Source organism: Sminthopsis crassicaudata, chromosome 6 (genome assembly GCF_048593235.1).
Source record: "Sminthopsis crassicaudata isolate SCR6 chromosome 6, ASM4859323v1, whole genome shotgun sequence".
Lineage (NCBI taxonomy): Eukaryota > Metazoa > Chordata > Mammalia > Dasyuromorphia > Dasyuridae > Sminthopsis > Sminthopsis crassicaudata.
Genome location: NC_133622.1, coordinates 183,299,361 through 183,322,253, shown reverse-complemented (window position 1 = coordinate 183,322,253; position 22,893 = coordinate 183,299,361). Strand labels below are relative to the sequence as shown.

At 35.8% G+C, this 22,893-nt stretch overlaps 1 protein-coding gene across 5 annotated transcripts in view; it reads right to left on the bottom strand.

Annotated features, from left to right (window-relative positions):
- Positions 1-22,893, bottom strand: part of SORCS2 (sortilin related VPS10 domain containing receptor 2) — a 1,204,963-nt gene that overhangs the window by 19,856 nt on the left and 1,162,214 nt on the right. For all 5 annotated transcript variants that reach the window (XR_012483510.1, XM_074275474.1, XM_074275475.1 and 2 more), the window contains exons 22-25: positions 21,369-21,481; positions 18,366-18,491; positions 7,548-7,647; positions 5,188-5,290 (exon numbers count right to left, since the gene is read on the bottom strand). Coding sequence is in view for 4 of the 5 variants with exons in the window: in XM_074275474.1 (XP_074131575.1) it covers positions 5,188-5,290; positions 7,548-7,647; positions 18,366-18,491; positions 21,369-21,481 (442 nt within the window). In the remaining variant the exon portion in view is untranslated. The remainder of the gene's footprint in view (positions 1-5,187; positions 5,291-7,547; positions 7,648-18,365; positions 18,492-21,368; positions 21,482-22,893) is intronic.

Sequence of the window (22,893 nt, the reverse complement as noted above, 5' to 3'; positions counted from 1 at the left end):
ACCAAAGACCATTTTCCAAAAGATGCCAGATGGATGTGCAGGTCTCTTTCTTCAGTTGTGAAGTCTCATGTCTTCTGTGGATATGTTCTCTTTCTTTTCCCTCAGTAGAAGTTCTTTGGAGCTACCAGTATTATAGAATCTTAGTAATATGCGGTAATAGTAATATCTAGAGCTATAGAGGACCTATATACTCTCCTTTAACAAATGAGAAAACTGTGACCTAGAGATATAAAATAATTTGCACAGGTAATAAATAAGTGGCAAAGCTAGGATTTGAATTTAGGTTTTTTCCAGGCTTGGTGCTCTATCCACTGAGTCACCTAGCTGCCTCCCAGCCCCATTCTACAGATAAGAAAATGAAAGATCTTAGATATGACATAAATTTACCCATGGCCACATAGCTAAGAATCAGAAGTAGGATTCAAGCCCAAGTCTCTTCTTTCTATGCTAATGATTGTTAGATCTATTTACCCCATCATAATTTCTAAACTTTAAAGTCACATCTCTAACAGCATATAAATATATCAAGTTGGATGCACTGTAAAATATCTTAAATTCATTATATCCAAAATTTAACTCATTTTCTTTTTCCCAAAGCTCTCTCCATTTCTTGAATTTCCCTATTATTGTTAATGGCATCATCAGCCTTCTCGTAAACCATTCTTATAATCTAGGTATCATTCTTAACATTCTGCTTTCTCTCACCTCTCATATTTAATCCATTGCTAAGTCCTGTCAGTTTTAATTTTTCAAATTTCTTCCTTATATCTTTCCCTCTAATACTGCCTCCACTTTGTGAAGGTCCTCATGATGGCATTCCTGAACCACTAAAGTAACCTTCGGATTGATCTCCCTATCTCAAGTTTTTCCCTAATCTGGCCCACTTTAGTTGTGGGAAAAAAATCCAAGATCAAATATAAAATAAAAAAAAAAAACTCTGCTTGGTATTTGAAGCCCTTATCTATTCACCCCGCTCCTACCTTTCCAGTCTTCCTACCTCTCACTCCCTGCAACAATCTAGTGATATTCTCCTCTTTGCTGTTTGTTCCTCCTGTGGGATTTTCCCATTCCTGTACTTGTTCCTCATGCCTGGAATTCTCTCCTGCTTCATCTCTGTCTCTTTCAAGTCCCATCTTCTAAGAGAAGTCCTTCCTACTCTCCCTTAATGCTAGTGACTTCTCTACTTCTCTCAATTGTTTCTAATTTTTTTTCTATAAATAGTTTGCTTGTAAATAATTGTTTGCATATTGTCTCCCTCATTCCATTGTATTATCTCAAGGATAAGGACATTTTTTTTGGCCTTTCTTTGTATCCCAGCATAGTGCCTGGCACTAAGTAGGTTCTTAATAAATGTTTATTGCCTGATTAAAAAGCTAGTGCTATTTCTAGTGTATTAAGCTTTTTCTAGTAGCAGTAATAGGCAAAGAGATATTTGGATTGAAAAGAAATTTTAGCTTCATCATGAATTTACCAGTCAAGTTCCTAAACCTGAGTCCCAATTAGCTCATCTGTAAATGGGGACCACTAATATTTATATGCCAATAGCCTAAAGAAGTGATTGCAAGGAAAGTGCTTAGTAAACATTTAAAGTTTTATTGATATAGAAATGGACCCTGTTAGAATAATTATTATCCATTTGTTGTAATGGAAGCTCTTAATCTATTGTCCAGGTCCATATTCATGTAAGCTCTTTTGAATATTAATTAGGGGATAGTTTCAAGAGATGTAATAGAAAGCCCATTTATTTATTTTTGCACTGCAGCAAAATCATGCAATATTAAAATAATCATTCTGCTAGCCAGATTTCATCAGTCCTAAGCTTAGGCAAATTTGCCAGCTAATCCACAGGTACAGAATCCAATAATCAGTTTCTTATTCAGGACCTGTTTGTCTTCTCAAATTCTTATCAGTAGCAACCTGAAGTAAATCCAGATCAAAATTTAAGCCCCCTTTGTAATTTCCAAGGGCAAAATTCCTTTTAAAAAAAACCTACACTAAAATAAAAGGGTAGGGGGAGAGGAGGTTTTGGTGCTCTAGTATGCACTTGTCATTTTCATCCAAAGGAGAGATACTAACAGATTTCTAGAATAGCAGCTGGTCCCAGGAGAAAATTTTGTTTTTATCTAAGGGGGAAAAACTCAATGACACACAAACTTCCCCGCTCCATTTGGCTTTGGGTAACTGTATTGGTGTCTAATTGTGCCTAACTCCAGGGCTAATGAAGGGGTGTAAATCCCCAGTATCTGGTAATGAATGCTCCTGGCAGCTTTACGAGCCATAAGACTAGACTTTGGCTGGATTGTCATTGAGATGATATTATTGCACACATGAACCATTTTTACAGCATATTGCAATGTGGTAAGTACGGCACCTCAAAAAGCTCAGTAGGGCTCTTAGTCCTCTATAGGTGGGCACCAAACAGAGATTCCTCACCTCCCCAAAAGAGGGAATAGTCCTTATAAATTAGAGGAAAAGGAAGATGGAGATAAATTAATAATGGGCACTGAAGAATATTTCTTTATAAAAAAACATTCCAGCAATGAATGTGCTTTTTCTCAGGATGGGTATGGAACTTTGAATTATTCCTGCTCTTAAGAAAGTTGAGATTTTTTGCATTTGTGACTAAAATCTAACAACTGGGAATATGTGTTCAGTTATGTTCTGACTCTTCAGGAACCCATTTGGGGTTTTCTTGGCAAAGATATTGGGATGATTTGCCATTTCCTTCTTGCTTATTTTACAGATGAGGAAGCTGAGGTAAACAGGGTTAAGTGATTTGCCCAGAGTCACGCAGCTAGCAAGCATCTGAGGCTAGAATTTAACCCATGAAGATAAGTTTTCCTGATTCTAAGCTTACTGCTCTATCTACTGTACCACTTAGCTACCCTGGTACATAGCATTTATATTGATTGGTAGGGGAGCCTTCTACTCAAACTCCATTTGAGTGGGTTCTTTTCTTCTATATAATGTGCCAGTATGTTTTTTTTTTCAATTGCACTAAGAATCATTGATTGTTGAAAGTAGCCCCCAAATCTCCATGACCAATAACTATCAATCACAGGTTGCAACTGAGACAACTGCTTCCAATTTTGGGGAAACTCTAAATGTTGAAAATTCTTCCTTATATTAACTCTAATTTTTTCCCCCTGAGGCTGGGGTTAAGTGACTTGCCCAGGATCACACAGCTAGGAAGTGTTAAGTGTCTGAGACCACATTTGAACTCGGGTCCTCCTGAATTCAAGGCTGGTGCTCTATCCACTGCGCCACCTAGCTGCCCCCTTATATTAACTCTAGATCAGCCTTTGTAACTTGTAGCTTGTAGTTCTCCTGCTCCTTGGGGAAAAGCAATATCCCTTTATTTCTTCCCTATATCAGCTTGGTAAACACTTGAGGATAGTTACCACACATACTTCTTTTGCCCTTATTCTCTTCACCTAAAATACTTTTCATTTTTGGTTCTAAAAGAAACCTTGTTTCTGGCCAAAGATACCACTCTTGTTCCCGATGTGCACCCTGACTAACCTAGACACCAGACACTGCCCTCTTCTCTAGCTGCTTGTGTCTGGCTTAAGTTTTCTGGATTGCTGTCCCTCATTCCTTATTTCTTGTTAAGAAATTCAGAGAATTGATTTCAATGGTCCTGACTAGATCACAAACTTGTCTCTTAGACAAGGGGGCTGTCTCCTAACAGTGCCACATTCAGATTTCATATAAATCTGAGGCCTGAATGGCCTGGAGACTTTGGATTGGGGTGCCTAATGTCTGAGCCACTAGTCTTCCCATGGAGTGGGAACAATGGCAGCCCCCACTTACACTTTTCCCTTTTGGCAATCTGGCCATCCCTAGGTGGCGTTGTTATGTTTCAGGAACAATTCAAGGGTAGCCACATTCTCTCCTCTCTTCTGTAATCTTTTGTCTCATTGTCCATTTCTTTTTACTTCTACTTATGTATTTCTTGTTCAAAAGGATGAGGCTTAACAATGTTGTTTGCTGTGTCCATGCTTGCCATATAGCATGCTATGTGTTCCATTGCTGGCACACACTCCATTTTTAGAATTCTTCTTTTTCTTCAAGGCTCCTCCTGTCCTACTGTGGCACACAAATGATTTCCCCTTCCTGATTTCCATGTTCTACTGTTTGCATAATAATCAAAGCAAGACTCTCATTGCTTCTGGAAGGAGTATCAAAAGCCTATATATTCATTCACCAAAAGCCCCATTTTCTGGCCATGACTCTCCTATAGGGCTTATTTTCATATTCATTAGAATAAAAGTTCACTGAGGGCAGGAACTGACCCACAATTATATTTCTATTCTTAGCCTGGCAAATGGGAAGTGCTTTATTTATTTTTTTGTATATTTATTTTATTTTTTTATTCATTTTTCCAAATTATCCCCTCCCTCCCTCCTCTCCCTCCCCCCGATGGCAGGTAATCCCATACATTTTACATGTGTTACAATATAACCTAGATACAATATATGTGTGTAAATCCCATTTTCTTGTTGCACAATAAGCATTAGCTTCCGAAGGTATAAGTAACCTGGGTAGATAGACAGTAGTGCTAACAGTTTACATTCACTTCCCAGTGTTCCTTCTCTGGGTATAGTTATTTCTGTCCATCATTGATCAACTGGAAGTGAGTTGAATCTTCATGTTGAAGATTTGGGAAGTGCTTTATAAATAAATTTTTATTCATTCATTTCATGCATGGTGATGTTGGTTAAGTTGGAATAGGCAAATTGGACAAATTTTAGAACTAGAAGTGGCCTTAGAGAAAATATAATATGGCCTCTATGTTTTAAAGATCAGAAAACTGATAAGATGATTTGCTCAGTATCACTCATATAATAAATGGCCAAAGGAAGTCTCTGATTTGAAGGCTTAATTCTTTTCACTTCAAGTGAATATTTTTGTAATGATGAGTGAATGAATAAATGAATTCTTAAGCTTCCTACCATTATGGAAATTTCAGAAGGGTTTGATGCTTTTGACTAGAGGTGTGCAGGAGCTCTAATGGCATAATCTCAGATTCGAATGACAAATAAATACAGGGAATATTCTAGAGGTAAGACACACTCCTTACACCAGTGGAGGGTTTCCAATGCTATTTACATAGAAACAGCAACTCCATTATGTGTGACATATATCTATTATTTCAATGCCTGGAAAAATGGAAAGTGGACTTGCCTTTTAAATTTGTAGAGAATGAATGCTCCCACTGCAAATAGGCAAATAAGGAATAAAACAATGAGGGCCCAATATCCACCTCCTCCTCCAATCCTTTGAGAATCTGCAAATCAATGAGATGGTTAGTAGATTGTCTTGGTGAGCTCCACAGCCATCCAAATCATTTTGAGTAAAGAACCACCACCTGGAATTCTAATTCTATCCTTAGGTTCCTTTAGAGAAAGCCCAGTTTAAATTGGAGAGGCCAGACTCAGTGGAAAATTGATTAGAAAAGGGATTTCAAATAATGTGACTTTTGGGTTTAATTTCTTCATCTACAAAAGGAGGACATTGGGTTCTTCCCAATCTACCACCTTACACTTTGCATTTGAAGGCCTCTCATATAGCTTCCACTTGATGATTTCAGCCCCCTCTCAGCTCTAAAGCTGTTCTGTGCAGACTTGATTGGTGGGACAAAGAGGGGGAAGTGATGTGTGTGGGAGGAGTAGGAGGAGGAAAAGGAATTGAGATGCAGACGCTGAGTCAGTCTCTCCGGGCCTTTGAGGGAGGAAGGTGTGTGTGTGAGGTTGCTAGGCCTAAGCCCCTGACCTTGACCGTGAAAGATCAAGAATAAAGATGTTTAGTGATCCTGACTCCAGCTGATTTCTGGGAAGACAGAGTTCCAGCATTTTGGCTCTGCAGATCATAAAACATATGAACAATCATGCATTTCAAATGAAACCAGGAGAGTGTAATTAATGAATACGGTTAAAATATATGACTATACCCATGAAACTAAGCTCTTTGGCCCTTTAATTCCTGTGGGTTGCAATATTTTCCTTTCCTTCCAGATTTTAGATGAAGAGTCCTGGGACTCAGTTTTCTCATTTGCAAAATGAGTCATTTGGGCTAGATTTCTAAAATTCCTTCCAATCAAGTATTCTACATTTTAGGTACCAAAGTTCCTTCCTGTTCTGAAATTCAGTAACCTTATTTAAATGAGAAGTTTCTTAAAACTGGAGAAGTAGGGTCTGAGAAAATTCAGTGGACCTTCTTACTGAAATGAAAAAATTCCTTAATGTGAAGAAGTAGGGGTCTAAGAAACTTTAAAAAAACATATTTTTTGATAAAATATTTTCTATATAGTTGCTTTTCTTTAGTAATTGTCCTATTTTTATTTTATGAAATTAAAAATGATATTCTGCTATTTTTTTATGAAAATTTTGGGGAAATAAAAATATGAAATCATTAAAAAAATATTCTGAGAAGGGGAATAATCATACACTTTACTACAGTTTTCAAAGTGATTTAAAAAAAAAAGGAGAAAAAAACTCATGATTTAAAATCATAGCTTGGTAGTTGCATTTTCACTTGGCCACTAGGATTTAGATTTCTGTGACACCAGCAAAAATGTGTCTATATCATTCCATTAGACAATAAGCTGTACTTTATAACAAAAAAACAAAAAGTATTTTAAAAGTATTCCCTTTCCCCCCTCTTTATAGAAATGGGGGGGGGCATCCATGTGGGGATATTTTCAAAATCCTGTCAGTTTGTGGACTGATATCTTAGTTGATCTTTCTTTTCTTTTCTTTTTTGACTTGTTAGATGGATTTTCTAAACTGCTTTTTGGTTTTTTAAAAATCTTTGTTACAAGGCACAGCTGAGAGATAGAAGGGGACTATATTCAGAAAATTAATGTAATATAAAAACAAAAAAATAATAAAAATCAGATTGGGGGAACCAGATTGAAGAGCAGAAGAAAGCTCTTCAGTCCCTACTTGAAATTATCATCCAAAAAAAAATAGAAGCAAGAAGCAAAGAGAGAAATTGTGATCCATGGGAATTAAAAAAAAAAAAAAAGACAGATCTGTTTCATGGGTACAGTCGAATTTTGTAACTGTTTTCATTAATTACAATGAATTTGTAATTCCTCCTAGCTTAATTTTTATACATAATTGTTCTCTTGTTTTATGATACATAGCTTTAGAGCTAAGAAGGAGCTGAAATCATCAAATGAGAACTTGTAAGAGAGACCAAAGATACCAAGCTTAAAGAGGTAGAACTGTGCAGAACCCAATATCCTTCTTTGTAGCTGAAGAAACTACGAAATCCTTCAGCAACATCTACCAAGAGTCAGATTTTGTTTCCAATAAATATCCCATTATCTTTAAGCTAAGTGATGAGTCAAAATGGATAGGTAGCTGAAGGATTATTTATATTATTATTATTATTATTATTAATCATGAACAATATTCCTTCAGATAAAGTTTCTGAACAATTCTTAAATTATACCGGTGGGTTCCAGTATTTAGTCAAAGGAAATTTGAGCCCTCTAAACACAATGTCTGGGGCAAGAACAACACATATTCTGTCTTTACCTGAATCTGTGTCACGTAGTGTTACAAGAACCCAGAAGCCTCCTCTTAGGAAAAAGCTGATGTTGTGGGCATTCAAGACTTGCTTGATGGCCATGATCCTCTGAAACAAGAAAGAAACAAAATAAGGAACAGATACTTTATATAGGATAGCTTGCATCACCAGAACTTGAGATGTTCATCAAAAAGAATGCTAAAAGGAATGTTAAAAGCTCATTTTTCTATGATGCTAAAAGGTTTAAAAGGAGGGAACTGTCAGGTTTGTGACTGATGTCTTATAGATAAAGAAACTGAGACTCAGAAGAAGTGATATGCCCATGATGCAAACTTTCGTGATTGTTAGAGTCAGAAATGGAAACAAGTTCTTTGTCCATGTCAAAAACTATTCCCCACTCCCCTAATTACTAGCTGGGTTATAATGGGCAAGTTATTTAGCCAATCTGAAAAGAAAGGTTTCTCATCAAACACAAAGCTGTAGATAGAGAGCTGAATTTGAAGTTTAGGAGATATCTTGAATCTTGCTTTGGATACTCTCTCAGATTCCTCATTTGTAAAATAAAGGTGCAAGACAAAATTGTCTTAAAATCTTATAGATCTTTGAATTTCCCACCAAAACATACTATTTCTGAATTTGGATAGTGATTTTGAAGGATGTTATCTAGCAAGGGGGAGTTATGCACTAAGCAGGTGCTTGGACAAGTGGGCCTTTTGGGGTCCACTTCAATTCAGAATCTTAATGAATTTCTACTTCTCTGATGGGAAGGAGGAAAAAAACCCTACTTGGTTCCATATAATATAGGTGTCAGCAGCTCAGCTGCAATGAAAGGCTTGTAACCTTCAGATACTTTTAGCTGAAAAGCAAACTCCGATCCTTGCATCCCATCTAGGCTGCAAATGACAAATGTTTATAGTCTCATCTTTTCCCTTGCTGAACACATTAGCATCTTCTGCTCACTGTGTTTGGCAGCATTTCACTTACATGCACTATTGAGTTGATGGGTGGGGAATTGTAACCTGCTCATTGAATACTTCTTATTAAACTTTCCCCAATATGCACAGGTTCCTGGCCAGAGCCGCAGGGCAGTTATTTTATCATTCCTGATCTGCAGCATGTTGAGTACAATTGTTTGTACAATTGTTTGGTGACAACAAGCATTTTGTCACAATTTTTCAAATTCCCGTACTCCTAGTTTCTGGGGTATCTTATTAAGGAAGGACATTTGTCTTTATCCACCCACATAAAATTCTACAATCATATATTTACTTTTTCCTAATGCAGATCAAATAGACTAAAATATGATTGCTACAAAATAGCATTATTATTAAAAATGCCCACTGGTTTGGCAATAGAAGATAAATGTCTTTGAGCATTTTCAGGAGTGGTAATTTTCTAGGCTATCAGACCTTGATTTATTTGTCCTCCATATTAATCTAGCTCCTTCCAGCAATTCAAGTTATGCTTTACTCCCATAAGATGTAATGAAAAGAGCTGTGGAAAGAATTTGGAGTCAGGGAATTTGGCTGTACTACTAATATGCTGGGTGATTTAGAAAAGTCATTTCTCTCTACACTGTGGTTTTCTTATCTGTAAATTAAAATCATCAGGCCATAGTAGAGAGTCAGCCTCAGTCAGAAATTTCTCAGTTCAGCTTCTGTCTTAGCTTGACTATGTGACCCTGGGTAAGTCACTTAACATCTCAGTATTCTAAACAGCTCTATAACATTATCAACCTGTATTGGCAGAGAGACTTTTTTTCTAGTTCTTGCTCCCTCTCTATCTGCCCAAAGATAGGCAAAAGCAAGAATTTGTGAATTGCAGGCAGAGTTTGAAAATTAAGGTTCTCCACATAGTAGTCACATTCATGAGTCCCTTTTGCAGGTTTCTCTGCATTTGCTTTGCCTATCCTTATGCTTTGTTCTTTGCATGATGAAATTGGACTAAATGACCTTCTTTTCCTATGACTCTATGATACTTCTATTTGGAATTCTACCTCTATTGATCCACCTGTGTTTTGTAAGTTGTAAGCTTCAGCTTGGATGAATTCAGTTGCTATTTAGTTTTGGGATACCTATTTTGTGAAGGACATTGACAATCTAGAAAGGAAAGAAAGAAAAATCCGAGGAAGAAAAGACTTAGAGAATCAGGATAACTGTTTCAAATTTTGAAAATCATTTGCTTGGAAGAGGGATTAAGCTTATGCTGCCTGGCCCAAGGACATCTGGATATAGCCCAACCTGTTTTCATCCTTCTTAAAATATGCTTTCAGTAACTGGCCAAAGTATTGCAACCTAATCCTGAGGTAGCTTCTTAGTTGCCATATCTCACTGCAGATTAATATTGACCTTTGATTCCTTTTATTCCATTAAAAAGCCTGGATCTTTAGATGCACTATTAGTAGCCCATGAATTCTTAGTCATGTACTTCGGAAGAGGATTCTTTGAAACCAAGTATGAGACTCAACTCTTAAACTAATTAAATTGCACCTTTCAATGGCCCATATTCTACCCTATTGAAATCTTATTGATTCTGGATGTGTGCACACTAGCTAACCCATCTGTGATGTGATAAGCATGTCATTTATGCTTTCATTAAAGCCACTGATAAAAATAATGAACAGCACAGAGTCAAGGGCAGGTCCTCCATTAGACATGTCTCCAGATGGTTATCAATCTATTAATGAGTACTCTCTGGGTGTGATTATTTTGAATTTACCTGTCTCTCTATTGGGTCCACAAGGAAAGCATGAGCATCTTTGCCAAATGTCTCACTGAAATTAGAATGCCATGGCTACCGTGTTCCCTGATCCAATAGTCTTATGGGAAAAAAAAAAAAAGATTCAGAGTGCATGACTTGTTCTTGAAGACATCATGCAGAATCTTGGAGAATACTGTTCAGTTTTCTAAATGTTCACTGATCATTATCTATTTAATAATGTGCTGTAGCATTTTGCCAATTTCCTTCATCTTTAAAAAAAAGCCCCACAACTATCTTTTCTTCTAATTTCTCTATTTCTTTCATTTTCCTTTTGGTCGGTTGGTTTTAAAACCTCAGTCATCTTTTACTCTTCCCTCTCCTTCGCCTAACATCCAATCATTTGCCAAATTACTTTAATTCTAATTCTAAATTATCTCATAAAATCATTCCTTTCTTTTCATTCTTACTGTTACCTCTTTTACTGAGAACCCTATTTACTGCAAATTTGTACTAACATAACCTCCTAATTGACCTTCCCATCTTAATTCCTTCTATCTCCCAATAATAATAACTCACGTTTTGTAGCTCTTTAACATTAAAAAAAAACCCATTTTCATAAAAATCCCTGTGATATAATAGAAATATTTATGGAGTTGATTGGAAACTAGATCATTGATTTCATCTGAGTAGGGAATTTCTTTCACTGATAGACTGACTTGCTAAGAAGATACTCACCTCTAAGACAGTTGCTTGAGGTATTGACATGGTAAGTGACTGGCCTAGAGTGATGTGGCTATATGCTCCATAGATTATAGATTTAAAACTAAAAGGGAACCAAACTAAAAGGTTTTTGGATACTCATTTTTGTAGATGAGAAAGAAGTCCTGAAGAAATTAAGTGACTTGCACAGGGTCACATACCTAGTAAATATCTAGACAGAATTTGAATCCAGGTCTTTCTGATTCCAAATGTGGTACATGATCCACTCTACCACACTATCAATTATTATTCTCATTTTATAGGAAGCACACCAAGTCTCAGAAGGGCAAAGTAACTTGTCTATAATTACTTGACTAATAAGTACCAAGTCTGGGAATCAAGTTCAAGTAAACTGTCTCTAACCCAATGGTCTTCCCAAATCTTTCAAAGCATCCAGAATGATCTGAAAGTGGAATTTGACAATTTGAAAATACACACTAAGAAATAACTTCCAAACTCTTACCATGACATTCAAGGGTATTTATGATCAGGCTGCTATCCAATTTTTTATGTTTTCTCCCCTTAGACACTATTTCCAATTCTAGAATCTTCATTCACACTTCCTTTCTTTCACTCTCTACAACATTCTTCTCTTCTGGTCACGATACCAACTCTAGGATTTCTCTCCTGATCTTCCTATCTATAAGGGATGTTTGTCTCCTTAAATTTGATGACATTTTAACATAGCCAGTTATGTGTATGCCTTATCCCTTCTACTCATTCAAAAGACCCTGAGACTGAATTTTGCTCTATCTTTCTATTGCCAGTGGTTCACATAGCACATTGCCTATAATGGGCATATAATTAATTTTTCATTAAAGATTTTTATTTTCAAAACATATGCATAGATAATTTTTCAACATTGACCATTGCAAAACCTTGTGTTGCAAATTTCCCTTCCTTCCCTCCAGCCCTACTTCCCTAGATGGCAAGTAATCCAATATATATTAAATGTTAAAATGTATATTAAATCCAATATATGTATACATATTTATGCAATTATCTTGCTGTACAAAAAAAGAAAAAAATGAGAGAAAACAGAATGCAAGCAATTAACAACAAAAAAGAGTGAAAATGCTATGTTGTGATCCACACTCAGTTCTCACAATCCTCTCTCTGGGTCTCTCTTCATTGCAGAATTGGCCTCAATCATCTCATTGTTGAAAAGAGGCTAGTCCATCAGAATTAATCATCATAGAGTCTTGTTGTTATGTATAATGATCTCCTGATTCTGTTCATTTCACTCAGCATCAGTCCATGTAAGTTTCTTCAGACCTCTTTGAAATCATCCTGCTGATCATTTCTTATAGAACAATAATATTCCACAACACTCATATAACATAAATTATTCAGCCATTTTCATAATTAATATTTATTTGAATTAAAATGGCTTTTCTATGAGTATTTGCAATTTAAAAATCATAGAATCATATATATGTTGGAAGGGAGCTGAAAATTTATCATGTCTAATCTTCATTGAGACTGTGATTTTTGTCTATGATATCTCAACAATTTTTCAACCACAAAGAAATCTTATTTCAAAGGCATCAAACTCTAATAGTACAATTTCAAGCACCTTTGGTAGTTGTAATTATTTTGGGATAGAGGATGTACTTTTTGAAACCTGAAAATTACTTCCATTAGAGCATAACCTTCTCTAATTATGAATAAGGTTGATTGGATGTGGTAGGATAAGCCTGTAATCCTGGCTACTAGGGAAATTGGCAGATCTCAAATTTGGGAATGCTATACAGAAGTGAACTAATTTATCTGAGAGTCCTTTTCCAGAATTGATTTGGTAAGTCTCTGGGATCAGGGTAATAGAAACAGCAGTTTGCTTAAGGAGGGGGAAACTGGGGTGTGTTGGATATAGAGAAGGTCTATGAGTAGCCACTTTAGTTCCAGGTTGGGGAAAATGTCATCTTAAAAATGAGCAAGTGACGTTGTGGGGCTATATATCTAGGTAGGAAATGCCTAAGGTTAGTGTGTTACCTTGTGTCTTGTTTGCTTGATCATAAGCCTCAAGATGTGCTTATGCTGGTATAAAGTGTTTCACAAGTAGCTAATATTAACCAATTTCCCAATCATACAAGCATCAAATAAAAGCCAAGCATAAGCCTTGTTATTTTTTGTTGTTGTTGAGTTATTTCAGGGATCCCATTTGGGGGTTCTCTTAGCAGAGATATTGGAGTAATTTTGCCATTTTCTTCAACTCATTTTATGAATGAAGAAACTGAGGCAAATAGAGTGAAGACCCAGGGCCACATAGCTAGTATCTGAGGCTAGAATTTAACTCAAGAAGATAAATCCTCCTGACTTTACTGTATCATTCAAATGCTCCAAGCTTTCTCACTTCAATAATATCACTTTCATGCAAATGAGGGAGATTTGTAAGTACTAATTCATCTAAGTCCTCATCGTTTTCACTCTTTATTCTAGAATATCTCCATCCAGAATCTTCAGAGACTCAATCATATTTATAATCTGTGTATCTGAGACTTGAAATATCTGATCCAAATCTACATGAGAGAATATAGGGATTGAAGGACATCCACATTAATTTTGTCAAGGATGAAGTCAGTGCTGTTTTGCTAATCTAGTGATACTGGGTCACCATCACCTAGTCCTTTGATGTTTTCTGTGATTCTCAAATCCAGGTCTCTGAGGAATCAGCTCCCTTGAAAACCTTCAAGTTAACAATATATTGAACAGAAGAGGACTCTGTTTCATCTGACAAACATCACAAAGTACAAAGGATTTATACTCTAGTCTTTCCTTCTTGGAGGGCCTCAACATTTCTAGATAATACTGGTTGTGAAAAGTCCTAGCTGAAGGTAAACACTCAGGGTTTTGAGAAAGTCAAGCAGCATCAAAAGTGTTAGAACTAGAAGAGACCTTGGGGCATAGAATATTTAAGTTGAAGGTCTGTAGGACACAGAATTTTAGAGTTGTATTAGACTTTATAAATTATCTTATTCCAGTCATTTATTTTATAGATAAGCATTGTTGTTTAGGCATTTTCAGTCATACCCCTCAATTCTTTGTGGGCTCTTTCTGGAGTTTTCTTTGCAAAGATACTGGAATTCTTTGCCTCTTTTTCTCTAGTTTACTTTATAGATAAAGGAAAAGGGATAAATGATTTGTCCAGGGCCACATAGATAGTAAGAGTCTGAGCCCAGATTTGAACTTAGGTATTCCTGATTCCAGACATACTACAAGTATACTAAGACCTAGAATGGGAGAATAACTTTTCAGTATATCCATTATCAGTGGCAAAACTAGGATCAAAATCCAAGCTTCTGATTGCTCACTTAGTTTTCTTTTCATTGTAATTCTTCTTTGGCCTTTTGGCATTCTATATTTTGGGTTTTTTTTTCTTTAGTTTTTCAAGATGCCATCCTTAGACCAGTGTTCACTCATAGAAAAACAGCCTTCTGTGCTTCCTAATCCAAGTAGGATGGACAAAATGATGGAGGCACTAGAGCCCTCTACTGGTCTCTTACATTACTTAATCCACAGGTTAGAAGTCATAGTAAGGTCTGAGACTGCACTAACTTGGCACTGAGTTTTGGCTCATGATGGGCTCAGAGAGGTAGCCTTTTAGCAAATAGCTTTTATTTTAATGGAATTTTTCTTAAAAAATGAATCATGGCAAAAAAATGAATCATAGCATTAGGTCAGGGATGAGAGATACATGCTGAAAATAGGAAGAATGACTCACAGAATAACAGAATTAAAGTTGGAAGAGACCTTGGTGATTATCTAGTTGCTTCCCTCCCTCCCCCATGGGACTGAGACCTGAAGTGGAAAAAAATTGCCCAAGATCAAAGCAAGCAGTTGAACTTCAATTTAGAATTGTAAAAGGAAGAAGAAAAGTCCAGGGCCTATCCAGAATCTCAGAACTTCAGGGAATCTGAGTTTCCTTATTCTAAGTCAATTGTAATCTGAGACATTCTTGGGTTCTGTGAATCTGTTTCTATTGGATCAGGAATTGGATACTAGCTAGAGTAGACACAATGGCCAAATAGTTAATACTATGTTCATTGAACTAGATTAAAACAATAAACATGCATTTTAGGTATTGCAATTATCAGAATCTCATAATATTCTGATGGCTGCTGTGCTTCTTCCACACATGATTCAGTTTCTATTACTGATTAATAAGAATCTGCCTTTTCTGGACATGTTTTGCATAACTTTACATATACATTTTCAATTGGGGAAAGATAAGGAGGAAGGGAGAGAATCTGAAATTCAAAGTTTTAAAAACAAATGTTAAAAAAAGTTTTATGTGTATCTGGAGAAAATAAAACTTTTAAATAAAAAATAAGAATCTGTAATGGCAAATTGAAAGAGACCTCAGAGGGTTTATATTCTAATCTGTATCTACTCAGAATCTCCTTTACAAAATCTCTGACAGTAGAACCACTTGATAAAGACCTCTGGTATTAGGAAAGTAACTACCTACTGAGTAAATCTATTCCAATATAAAACAGCTTTGGTCATGGGGTTTTGTCCAAATATTGAATCCAAACCTGCTCCTTGTGATTTTTCCTAATTGTTCTTTCAGGGCAGGATGTTCTTAATCACAATCCTTCAAAAACTTGAAGACAGCATGTTTCTTCCAAATCTTCTTTTATTTGGGACAAATAACTCCTAATTCTTCATTTGATTTTTGTAGAACATAGTCACCAGTACTCTCAACAATGCTCTCTGTCAACACACATATAAATTCTAATAGGTCCCAATGAAGAACTTCAATCTACCATATTCATAAGGGTAGATACACACTACCCTTTATTGGTACTAGAAGTTATGACTGGGAACAAGATATGTTCCCAGAGATGCAGGAGCTGCCTGTCAGGCAGTGGGAAATAAAGATGTATGGTAGACTCAGATTCTTTGATAGACTTTTTTTTGTAAAATAGATGCATGCATATATCTCAAAGTGATTATTCTGATTAAAAAAAACATCATTTTTAATACTGGCTAGGTTGGAGGAGCAAGGAAGAAAAAGAAAAGGTCATCAGTATCAAAGAGTATCAGAAAAGAGTATTGCAAACTGTCAGGGTTTTCTACACATGATACCAGTGTGGAATTTCATCTGGATAGGAGAAGCTGTCATTCTGCTGATGCGGTAGCCACTATTATTTAGGAACATTTGTTTATTTGCCATGTGTAAGTATCAAAGGCACTAAAATCAGTTGTTTTCAAACTGGGGCCAGTGATTTGGCTGACATCTTGCCATTAGAGGAAGGATCATATGTTAGAAAGAGCACTGAATTTAGATAGTGGTCAAATTCCTGACTCAGATACTTGATAGCTATTTGATCTTGGACAGATACTTCCACACTCTAGACTTTTGTTTTCTCACCTCCCAAATGAAGGGGTTGCAGTAAATGACCATTAAGTTCCTTTGAGATTTAAAAAACTCTTTAAATTTTCCCACTTTTAAATGCTATGTTCTTGATTCTTTACTTCTTAGGTTGTAGTTAATTCAGCCCTACCATCAGGAAGCTAAAAATTCTGACATCTGCAGTCTTTGGAGTTCAGATATTTCAGCACCATGGTCAGTGATCAAGCAAACTTACAGCCATTTTCTGATTTCAATTCAAATGCATCTAATTGTTAAGTTATGCTATATATTTAGTGATTGTGCATTTTGTTTTCAGTTAATTTCCTATATACTTCTATCTGCACTTTTGCTGCTTCTGACATTTATTCAATTTAGCAAATAAAATCAACTTAACAAGCACAAAGGACAATCATGGATGGACAGCAATTTTTGGAATTTGTTCTGAAAATATCTGGAGATTTAGGTGGAGTAAAATGTGTCAATATTATGATATGATAGCCAAAAAAAAATCTAATGTGATTTTGTACTGATCTTACGCTTGGAATTTTCTGCTTCCTAATTTCTAACAGAGGCCTTGCTGCTTGCCCAAGCTGCTGATATTTTAGAGTGACTTCATATCTTCTCTCTGTCTCTCTCCCCTTCTGCCCTCTGTATCTGTGTATGGACCTAGATATTTACATGTTATGTTCCTTTTCCCTTTAGAATGTGCAGTTCTCCCTGGATTATTTTTTCTTTTCTTAATTTGGCATGACACCTGGCACATAGAAATTATCAAATAAATGAGAGAAAGAAACTGAAGGAAAAAAAGTCATGAAGTAATAGAATCTTGGTGAAGAGCAAAAAGGGCCCAAACTAGGGAGATTGCCTAGAATGAAAAAAAAATGGGGAAAAGATAGATGGGAGATAAAGTGAAGAAAAGGTAATAAGACTTGACAACTGATTTTATGTGCAGAGTAAAAAAGAGGGAAAAGTCAAAGATGACTATGAGGTTATAAATCTAGGTGAATTAGATGAGGCAAGAATTTTAGGTTTAAATAGAAAATATGATTGAGGTCTACTGAATTTGAGGCACAATCATGAAATTCCAGTGGAATTGTCCATAAGCCAATAAGAAATGTGAGACTACTGAAGGGAAGAATTAGGAAGGAAATCAATGCTGTGCATATGTAAAGCACTGGCTTTAAGGTGACAACTGAATTTATTTGAATAAATGAGAACTAAAGAAGATCTAGGGCAGAGCTTTGGGAGATACTTCCATTCAAGAGATGGGAGAAAGAAAATGAACTAATGAAGGAGATAGAGAAAAAGAAATAAGGAGCTCCTAGAAAAAATAATTTCGTGGAAGTCAGTGAAGAAGAAATCTAGGAGGAGGAGGTGATCAAAAGTTACAGAGATAACAAGGAGATAAACACTTTGAAAAGGCTATTAGGAGAATGGGCAATTAGGAGATATTTTTGAAGATTATGGCAAGACTAATTCCTAGGATGTATGTTACTCAAAGAATCAACCTCCACAAACACCCATTTTCATAAGACAATAAGAGAACATAGGGTTTATTTAGCTGAAATTAAGCTGCCCTTCACTGACATAAGACTTAGGCAAATTACTTTCCTTCTGAGTATTTGTTTCTACTCTATTGAATTAAAGGTTTGGATTAGATGATCTCCTTACAGCTCTAAATCCAAGAAAACCTTCTACAAAATATAATAATAATGTCATTCATCTTTATTACTTTCAGGTTTACATCCTCGAAGGTAGTAGTTGGAGTATACGGATCATTATTTCCATTGAATTGAGGAAAGTACTGAATCTTAAAGAAGTTAAGTGACATATATAAATATAAATTAATCAGCAAGAATTTAACAACACTCTGCTAGAGATAGTTTGACACAGAACTCAGATCTTAAGTTGTATATCACACTGTTTCCCCCAAAACAACATGACTTCCATGATTTGATAGTTAACAGGCTATATATGTGTATATTTAAATTCTTAGAGATGGTTGACTTACCTTATCACTTGGTATGCTCCTCTTCCTCTTTGGTTTAGGTGATGGTAGAAGCACATGTAAGTCTGCAGTTGTAGGAAGCCCTGGTTTCACGACAGTTAGTAAAGACTCCTCAGGGATATTGGTTTCCTGTAGAAATAGCATCCTATTCAATGGTCAGCTTGTTATATAGCTGTTTGTTTGTTTGTTTTTTGGAGTGTACTTGGTTTAGAGATTAATGAATTGTTAAAGGAGAAAGGGATAATTTCTATTATAACCTGTTCATATTAGGGATGAAGAAAGTGAGAATTAGAGAAAAAAAGATATGCTCACGGTTTTACAGCAAGTTTTTGGCAAAACCAGCATTAGAACCCTTATCTCCTGACTTCCAAAGCTCTTTTAACTATTAACAATGTACCTACCTAAATTCAATGAAACTGTTTATCCTCCCCACAAACAATTCCTTTTCTTGGAGCAAAATCTTTAACAATTTCTTAATGCCTTTAAAATAACAATTCTTAGTCTTATATTTAAGACCTTCCATAATCTGGCTTCTGCCTATTTTCTGCCTCTTATTTTGTATTACTTCCTTTCATTCCTTCTTTGCTCTAGTCTTCCACGTGGTCCTCCATGTTTCATCTATAACACTTTGCCTTGTAGAATCTTTGGCTTCCTTAACATCTTAGGTCAGATTCTACCTTTTCCTGATTTCTCATTTAGCATTTTCACACTCTTAGATTTGTTGAGTATGAATACATAGTAAATACATAAATATATACATGGTATTTACTTATAAGTGTGTATAAATTGTATGTTCCCAGTTAAATGTAAATACTTAAAATTCAGAGACTAAATTGTTTTTGCATATGTACTTAGAATATTGCCTTGAAAATACTATGTATATCAATTTTTAATTCAACAATTAATAGCTACCTTCTATAGGCTTTATGGTAGAGTTGGCATCTGAAGTGGATCTTGAAGGAAGAAAATAATTTTGAAAGGTAAAGATTAGGAGGGAAGATGCTTTATAGATATAAGTAGATGAGAGCAAGGAATATCATGAAAAAGCTAATACTCCAATTTGGCTGTAATTTCAGGATCCATGAAAATGAATATAGTACTAGAAAAGTAAGTTGGAATCAGATGGTGGAAAGTCTTTAATGTAATTTAATTAGGTTTTTACTAGTCATCTTGTTTTTGCAGAAGATGCTACCTACTGTTATGGAAATAATTTAGCACAATCTATTTTGAGTTCTACCTGTTGTTCTACACTATAGATGCTTAAAGACAGAACCTTACCCTTCATTGTATCTTATCTCAGGGTCCTCATAATAGTTTATGGTGATGTAGCACTTGTGTCAAAAGTCTGTTATAGCTATCATTTCTAACTTTTTTAAGATTCAGGGAGGTTTGACACGAATGGTTTAAAAATATTGTTTGAGAGAGTTCTCTCAAGGCACTTTTTGGAGGGATTGAGAAGAGAAAAGAATTAACTTGATAAAATTTGGAGAAGAGAGAAAGAAGATAGAGAGAATCCCACAAAGTATAAACACTGATCTTGCAAAGAAAATGAAGAAAATTCTTAATAAAAGACTTTACTTGGTATGCTGAGTGAATTGAATGTGAAGCTATGTTTCCAAGAGTAAGGGGAAGCCATCTGCAATTATAGTGATGGCTAAGGGGAAGATCTTTATTAGAACTTAAATAATTTAAATAATTATTTATGCTGTTTTATTAGAGTTTGTGAATAAATTAGATATCTATGCAGGTGGTTGGGGGAAAGAGGTTTCTTTGCTTTACTAAATGATATTTAATAAATGGGCATGGGAGATCTGAGCTTAAGTAATTAATAAGAGAATATCCAAATAATATCCTAGAAGTCAGGTTGATGTGAATGAATATGCTAATATGTCCAACAGAGGCTAAAGTGTAATTGCTCCTTGTAAGTTCTCAGTAAATATGGCTGATCCTTCTAAAACCTATTATAATTACAAACCATTTTATATCTGTTCCCTTTTGTGATGTCCACAAAAACTGTGAGGTTGAAAGTTCATTTTCATAGTACAGATAAAGCAACCTGGGATCCAGTAGACTAAATGGCATAATTGGACCTGAGATCTCCTAGTACCATATCCTGCTCTTCTTTCATCATACTATGCTGTCTTTTTGCATGACTTTCCTGTTAGACTTTAAGTCTTTTATGAATACGGATTGCTCAATGTTTGCCTTCCCTCACCCTCCAGTGCTCAACATAGTATCTAACACAAGATAGATGCGTAAGGCTTATTGATGAATAGATTATAATATATAAATTCTGAGTCAGAAGACTTGGTGTGAAGTCCAGACTCTATTTAATATTGCATGACCTTAGGCAAGTTATGACCACTAGTTTCCTCAAATACAAAGTAAGAGGGTTAGAAAAGCCGACCCTGACAACATCAGTTTCCATAATAATCATGATTGGCATTGTCTAATGATAACATGACAATGGCAACCTTGGTGTTTTATTAATGAAATTGTGATAGCCAAATTATAATTATTACCACTGATTATGACTTTTATGAAAAAGGCAAAAATGAGCATACTGGACACATATTAATTTTGATTATCTAGAGATTGTGCTATAGCTTTACAGTTAGAGTTAATTGTATCATAATCCCTCCAACCATCTCTTCACACACATACATCTCTCATCCCCCAGTCCACAGCTATATCCCATGCAAGCTATGGATTTTCTTGCATCAGCATCATTTCCTTCCATCTGGCTCAAAATTCTTTCACAGCTGCATTTGCTTTTAACTGCCAATTAGGCAGTGTTGGAGCTGAACATTCAGTGTTGTTTTGCTGGGACCAGCAAGCTGGTACCCCTGTGACACCCATCTCCATCTGCCTGCCTCTCTGGGTGGCCCTGAGGTGCTGTTTGGTCGGTCATTGAGTTTGGCCCATTTTCCTCAAAAGAACAATATCTTGTCCATGACCTTTCTTGACTTTTCTCCAGGAAAAGTTATGACCCTTTCAGAAGCTCACCTCAGAAAGAAGGCGGGTGACTACCAAGCCAATATCTTCTCGCCATTCAGGGATGTTGGGATTATACATATCCAAGTGTTTGGTGAACTTCAGGGGCAGAACTTGAAACTGATCTGGAGAGAGATGGAGACAAAATGATTTGGATAATTACAAATGATTTCTGGGAACCTCTCAAGTGCTTATAGTTTGTGCCATAAAATCTAACATTATATAGTTTTTGTTTATATTCTAATAAGTCTCCCCCATTTCCGTAGCCATTCCCTTATAACAGCCTCTGAATTGGGGGATGAAGATTCTGTTATTTCCATTTTTCAAATGAGGAAACTGAAATTCAGATGTATTTACTTATGGTCATATAGCTAATAAAATAGCAAATCTAATATTCAAACCCTAGCCTCTTGGCTCCCTTCTCCCACCTCAGATCTCAAATCTTTTCATGCAATTGGTCTATTTTTCCATCCGTTATCTCATTGGGTCATAGGGCAGATGACAAAACCCCAAAAGATTAAATATCCTGTACAAGGTGGCAGAGCTGGACTCAGATTAGCTAATTTTCCATCCAGTGTTCTTTTCACTATACTCTTCAATATATACCATCTCTTTCCTTTTTCTCTGACCTTTAGTTTTCTTTTCTGTAAAAGCTAAATCATACTCACATTCTGTCATGGAGTTGGGGGAAGAAAACTCTTCATAAAACTAAAACACAGTATCTGAGGATGTATATTTTAATATTTAAATTAGAATTTCAGTTTTTAATACTTTCAAGCTGTACCAAGGCTTTTGGGTTATTGTATATAGATGAGTTATAATAATTTTGCTATTGTTAACCATAATCAGTTATTTAGTTTATTTATAAACTCCTTCCGGGCATGGATGACAGAGCTTTATCCTACTTCTCATGCTTCCTATCTCTGTGACTTTGGATATATCATTTCATCACTCTGGTCAAAGATTCCTCATCTCAAATATGATAGAGTTGGATTACATAACCCTTATGCTCCCTTCCAGTTCTGGATCTGGGATCCAATTGCATGACTTTTTCTTACTTCAATTTTGCTAGGTGAGTAACTCTTAGAATTTTGTCAGTATTTGTAAGATTTTCATTGATACAAATCATAACTTCTCTATAACTTACTAGAAGTCTTTTGGTATTGTTATAGAAGCCCCCTGCCCAGCTCCAACAAACAACTATACTGTTTGGAGTAAGACTGGTGATCTACCTCTTTCAAGTTAGCTAGTCTGGACCTGAATCTTGGGTACTAGACATGATTCTTAGATGGGAATGGCCTCATGGGAATGAGTTAGAATCAAAGAATTTTAGAGAACTCACACAGTTCAACATCCTGAAAAATAAACTCCTTTACCAGGTTGCACAAATACAAGTACCCTAATACACTAGTAGAGTATCACGAGTAGTATAATGCACTAGAAATATACAATACTAGAACTGCAAATTGGCCCAACAATTCTAGAAAGCTCTCTGGAATTATGGTGAGAAAGTGACTACAATGTCTATACCTCTCGA